At 34.8% G+C, this 6,108-nt stretch overlaps 1 protein-coding gene across 3 annotated transcripts; it reads left to right on the top strand.

Moving 5' to 3' along the window:
* Nucleotides 1–776: 776 nt before the first annotated feature.
* LOC120075023 (GPI mannosyltransferase 3) lies at nucleotides 777–5,346 on the top strand. 3 transcript variants are annotated; one of them, XR_005481182.1, is made up of 9 exons: nucleotides 777–1,105; nucleotides 1,256–1,376; nucleotides 1,467–1,571; nucleotides 1,708–1,994; nucleotides 3,254–3,535; nucleotides 3,629–3,830; nucleotides 3,932–4,083; nucleotides 4,356–4,433; nucleotides 4,812–4,953. XR_005481182.1 is itself a non-coding variant. In XM_039028159.1 (9 exons), exons 1-9 carry the CDS (start codon nucleotides 864–866, stop codon nucleotides 5,145–5,147), a joined length of 1,635 nt encoding a protein of 544 aa, XP_038884087.1. In that variant the 5' UTR covers nucleotides 778–863; the 3' UTR covers nucleotides 5,148–5,346. The 3 variants fall into 3 exon arrangements, 2 of the variants coding, with proteins under 2 accessions (XP_038884087.1, XP_038884088.1); XM_039028159.1 differs by lacking the exon at nucleotides 4,356–4,433 and adding an exon at nucleotides 5,067–5,346 and having other exon boundaries at nucleotides 778–1,105; nucleotides 4,812–4,974; XM_039028160.1 differs by lacking the exon at nucleotides 4,356–4,433 and adding an exon at nucleotides 5,067–5,346 and having other exon boundaries at nucleotides 779–1,105; nucleotides 1,259–1,376; nucleotides 4,812–4,974.
* Nucleotides 5,347–6,108: the final 762 nt, after the last annotated feature.

The raw sequence follows: 6,108 nt of genomic DNA, 5'->3' as shown, positions 1-6,108 counted from the left end.
AAGCTTCATCACGAACGACTCGATTGCAAATTTAATTACGCCCAAAAACACACGGGCCCTTACAATTAACACTTTATAATGACTGAAAGCTTTAACAAAAGGCAATTAAACCCAAAACATTCATCAACGCAACCACAGATGCAGAAATGATTAACCACAAATGCAGAAACCCACTGCGACTGTAAAATGAAGTTAAAAAAAGAGCTGTAATTTGGAATATCAGAGAACCTGACTCTGATACCAAGGTAGCCATTGTGGTGGTGTCGTATTGTGCATGACCTGTAAGATTCCGTTTCTTAACTGTAATTGTGTTTGTTCAATTTTGAATTGAATTTGGAACGATCATTCCTCTGCTCATGGAAATTCTCATGTCTGATTTTCTTTAGATACTATATTTATAAATCATAAAACTAAGTGTAGTTACACACTAAATATTAGTTGACAATAAACTATAATTAGTTATTTATGAATATGTTATATATTCAAAAAAATTATATAATTATTCTTTTGTAATATTATCTTAAATAATAAATATTTCAATTTTTTAATTTAAAAAATAAAACGAGTTTATAACAGGGATTTAAAATCTGGATACCATAAAATTGTTTTCAAAATTTACACGATTTAGATCATAGAATTCTAAGACAATTTTTCTAAACATAATTCAAGTTATCTTCGAACACATATTCGCTGAATCCAATAAATTTGAAAACATACAAAAGAATTTGGATTGCCAAGCCTTGACGTTGCTATTGTTTATAAATGGTAGAAGTTTAGTTTTGTTGGAGGGACTTTGATGTTATACTTGAGCTTAATTTGGGGGCTTTACAGCGTCTCAAAGTCTGAAAATATTGAATTGGAGAATGGTTCAGAAGAGACCTAGGACTTCGGTCGCAGCATCAAAATTGGTCAGAATTGAGGATTCACCAGAATTTCTTCGATCTGAGAAACCCAAATCTAAAAAATATGATCTTTTCTCTTCGACGAACAAGGTCCTTGTGCTTTGCTTGGCATTTCGATTTGCAAATGCGCTTTTGTTGCAGACTTATTTTAACCCAGATGAACACTGGCAAGCCCTTGAAGTTGCCCACAATATCACCTTTGGGTAATGTTTCTCTTCATGCGATCCTCTCCTTGTTATTAATGACCCTTTCCACTTCTAATTTTTCTGATTTCTGGGCTGTAATTTCTTGATGAATTGGATTTAAGAAGCTATAGAACGCTTCAGGTAATTCAGTGATGTGTTTCCGTTTAGCAGGTATGGTCATCTGACATGGGAGTGGAAGAGGGGAATCCGTAGCTACTTGCATCCTTTGTTGTTTGCTTTTCTTTACAAAGTTCTTGCTTTACTCGGCATTGATACTCCATTGATCATGGTAAAATATTCAACTACGTATAAACTAGTGAAACTGTTTGATTGGCTGTGGCAAATTGAATTGTGAAATTCTGTTGGTCATGCTTTATAGATAAAAGCTCCGAGGCTGTTGCAATCTATATTCTCAGCTGTTGGTGATTTTTACTTGTACAGACTCTCCGGTGCTCTCTTTGGTGATTATGTTGCAAAATGGGCTGTATCCTTGTGTTGATGATTGGCATATATTTAGTGTTCAGTATATTAGAACTCTCATCCAACCTTATTTTTTGAATGAAAAAAGAGATATTTATTGGAATATTAATTTAGTCACAATACACTTAACTCTACTTCAGCTGTTTTCCCAACTTACAAACTGGTTTATGTTCTTCTGCTTCAACCGAACTCTATCAAACAGCTTAGAGACCGTTCTAACACTTGCCAGCTTGTACTATTGGCCTTGTATAAGTGTTGCTACCACCAGATATTCCAAGGTTTCAAGGAAGTTGGCTCTGTTTATGGCAGCTCTATCATGCGCTATTCGACCAACAAGTGCGGCTACTTGGCTGTATGTTGGTCTGCTTGAGCTGTTTTCAGCACATGATCGACTTAGATTTATTTTCTTAGAGGCTGCTCCTATTGGGTATGTACCATATCTCTTAATTATTATAACTAACGTATTTAACTTACTTGTTCTTGGTTCTTAAATAGGTTCGACCTATTCCCTTGCCCTTATGATAGTTTTCTCTGAACTTCATTTTAAAAATTAGTGACGTAAAAAACAAGTTGAGAAGTTTATCGTTGGTAGTGGTAGACAAAGTTGTTATCAGCCGTTGGTGCTTTAACTTATTTATTTATTTATTATTATTATTGTTATTTTTTTGGGGGGGAGAGGGGGCGACTGATTAAGTTAATCGAGGAAAAACTATGGATGTGTAGGAAAGGTGGCCAAGTAGGATATATGTTGATAAAAAGCTAACCTTTTTTTTTTTTCCTTCTATGTCTGGCATAGATCCGTCTCTTATCTTTGAGAATGGATAGGAATTGAAGTTAAAAATCTACAAAGTTAGCGGGAAACAGTAGTAATAAGTTATGATGTATCTAGGACCAATCTTATACTTCTGCCATTATATTTACTCATGCAGTTCACTTTGATCTTCCACCATCCATTAATGTAGTAATATTAACGATTAAGAAAAAGTTCATTGGGAGAAGATTGAATATTGCATAATTCACTAGCTCCTTTCAAGTATTTATTGATACAGATGTTGTGATTTTCTTTTTAAATTGATAACAGTTGGAGCTTCTTTTTTAAGTCCTTCCAACCCCCTTGTGTTGTGTTTGGCCAATTTGACCCAAAAGCTAAAGCTGATGGGTGAAGGAAAATTTAATTATATATTATCATCTAACACTCCTCCTCTCTGATGCTATTTTAAATCACTGATTGACCCAAAAGCTTAAGCTGATGGGTGAAGGTAGATTTAATTATATATCATCTAACAACCTATGTTTACGTTCTCTTTTTCTTTTTGCAATTTCTGCCTTTTCTTGCTTACGTGTCTTCTCTAAAGAAAACAAAATGCTAAATCCTTGTAAACTCTCCATTGTGGTTTATTGCAGTTATGGGAAATATTAAGTTTACAAGCTTCTTTAGTGTCAGTTTCTAATTTAATGTGAATGATGTTGATGCGAATGGCGGATGTAGTTTCTTATCGGTTGCCCTTTATTTATTGGTTTCCCTGAAATGATAAAATGATTGCTCTCCTCATTTATTTTCCTGGTCAAATAATTTGCGTGCCACTCCATCAACTATTTAGGAGATTCTTGCACTTGTTTACTTAAACTCTCTTAAGATTTTAGATTATTTACATCTTTCCTTAGCCCTCTAATTTTTCATTTCAGGTCGTTGGTGCTTGGGATTACGTTTTTGTTAGATAGATTAATGTACGGCTCCTGGATATTGGTCCCTTTTAATTTTCTGAAGTTCAACGTTCTTTCCTCTGGAGGAGATTTTTATGGAACTCATAAATGGCACTGGTACTTCACCCAGGGGTTTACTGCCATGCTCTTCAGTTTCATTCCATTTTCCATTTCTGGCATCATCACCTCAAAAAGATGGAAACTCTCCGGTCTTATCATTTGGGTTCTGGGAATTCATAGTCTACTTGGTCATAAAGAGTTCAGGTACCTCTTTTTGTTTCACTATTGAAAATACCCTACCTAAATCAATATGGCATTGGTTTGAAATATGCGTTTGTTTATTTTACTTCATCACAGGTTTGTCCTTCCCATTCTTCCAATAGCATTGATGTTCTCTGGCTATTCATTAGCTGCCCTTAGATATCATGCTTCTCCGAATGGTAAAAGGGAAAAATCACGAGACTTGCACACAAAACGCCCTATGAAAATGAATTTGGCCATAATACTTTTGCTAGCTACAAATATCCCAATGGGTTTATACATGAGTTTGGTTCATCAGGTATCTATCTATATTGGCCAATGAGTATAGAGAAATATATAAAGTTGGTCGTCTTTTGGTTTCTTCTGCTCTCTTATCTAACCAGAAGACCTACTGTGCAGAGAGGAACAGAGGATGTAATGAATCATCTGGCCAGAGAAGCTGCGACTGAGAAAGTCAAAAGGATCCTTTTTCTGATGCCCTGCCATTCGACGCCTTACTATTCCACTCTGCACCGAAACTTACCAATGCAGTTTCTAGACTGCACACCGAGGTGGGTAAAGCGTCTTTCCTTCTTTTTTCTGATAGGTAACAGAAACTATTCATCGATATGATGAAATGAAATACGAAAGAAGTTCCTATCAGATAATAATAATTACACTCCGTTGGTTAATGAGGTGGATAAACTATAATTACAAAAAGAGAAGTGCATTTTCATAAAATGGTTTGTCTCGACTCTTGTATGCTTACATTGCTTTCCGATCAAAGGTTCCAACAAAAAGCTTGTGCATGATTATGTCAAAGTATCTTTTTGTCTTTTCCTAGAGTGACCCAAGAGTAGCAGAGAGATAAAGGACATGTTTGGGAGGATGGAATGGAACGAGTTCCTCTATTGGATAAAGGGTAAGCTCTGCCTAGATTCCCTTCTCATTCCAAATAACCTTCAGATTCTCAGTAATCCTAATTACATTCCAACCTCTTAAACAATCCCATCAGTAATGGTGTTACCAAGTCTTGAATCTTTCCATCCAAAATGTGTCTTTGCATAAAAAAGCTTGAGGCATAAGCACAGCTACTAAAAAGGTGGATCTGTGCTACTTCACTGTTTAAACACATGGGATAACTATAATCATGGAGAAGGCCCAACTTCCATATAAAGCTCGTCAAAGTTGTTGATACGAAGATGACCCAACTTCCATATAAAGCTCATGATGCTTGACAACTTATATTGCTCTTTGACTTGTAATCATTGTTGTTCATTTGTGATGTTTAAAATGGCAGCGAAGAGAACAGGATCCCAGTCGAGTCGGACCGTTTCTTGACGAATCCACTTGCTTTTGCAACAGAATTTGCTAAAAATTGGACAGTCCCAAGTCACATTGTATTGTTTGATTCAGAAGAGAGAGTACTGAAGGAGTTTCTGATATCACATTCTTTCAAGGAGGTTAGATGTGTTTGTATTGTATTTGTTATTCATTAATTAATAATCACAGTTCCTAGTTGTGGCATACTTTACTTATGTTGTGTCAATGGCAGGATAAAAGGTTCTTCCATTCTCACTTCAAGGTGGACCGTGATCTTCAATCTTCGGTGGTTTTATATGTCATGACGGTTTAATCTGACCAACTTACCATTTTCTTTTTCTCGATGAAGATTAATTTTTAATAGATGCTTTTCTTTCTCCATCAACAAATTTTGTGAGAATATTAGTGGTTTCGAGTTGTATATTCCCATGCTACATCCTTTATTGTTACTATATTTATATACCAATTAATGTACTTTTAACCTTTTATAAATATTAAATGTTCCAAAACTATTGTTGAGGTATAAATATAAATATATTAAAATGTTTGGGAGAAAATTAAGACATGAAACGAGATGTTGGTGACTCAAAATGAAAATTGAAATTTGAACATTGCTACGTTTATTTAGGCCATTACTGCATCCATTTCAATTAACAATTTTTATCCAAAATTTAAAAGGATTTTTTGCTCAAAGGTAGTTTTGGTGACTTGAAATAGAAATTGGAACATTGCAACATCGTTCTAGACCATTGTCGCACTTGTCTCGTGTCCCAATTTTCATCTAAAGTTTTAAATGGTTTGTACTTTAAATAGAAAATTGGGACTCAAGACAAGTGCGACAATGGTCTAGAACGATGTTGCAATGTTCCAGCTAAGACGGAACATCTCCATTAATTCTTGAACGTTCATTTGATCCACAACTTGAGACTAGGTTGATCAAATCGAGAGTTCTTTAGGTTCAATTCAATAATTAAATCCATAAGCATCAGTAAAAGCAAAAGCATATACGAAAGTTGATGCCACCGGTAGTAGAAAAAGACTGCTTGTAAAAAAGCATATCCTCAATTGGTAGTTAATTTGGTGATGGTTGATATGTGATTTATGAAGTTATTGTTAAAACTTAAAAAAAAAAAAAAAACAATCTCATTTAAGAATTTATTTACTTACATAAGAAGAAAACTTTGTGTTTGGCACTTCTCTTAAATTGGGTTTGTTATTCATTCATCAACCCCCTTCTGTAAAAGTTTCTAGAATTTACTATGGTAAACTAACAT

Source organism: Benincasa hispida, chromosome 4, assembly GCF_009727055.1.
Source record: "Benincasa hispida cultivar B227 chromosome 4, ASM972705v1, whole genome shotgun sequence".
Classification (NCBI taxonomy): domain Eukaryota; kingdom Viridiplantae; phylum Streptophyta; class Magnoliopsida; order Cucurbitales; family Cucurbitaceae; genus Benincasa; species Benincasa hispida.
This window is presented reverse-complemented; position numbering and strand designations above follow the sequence as displayed.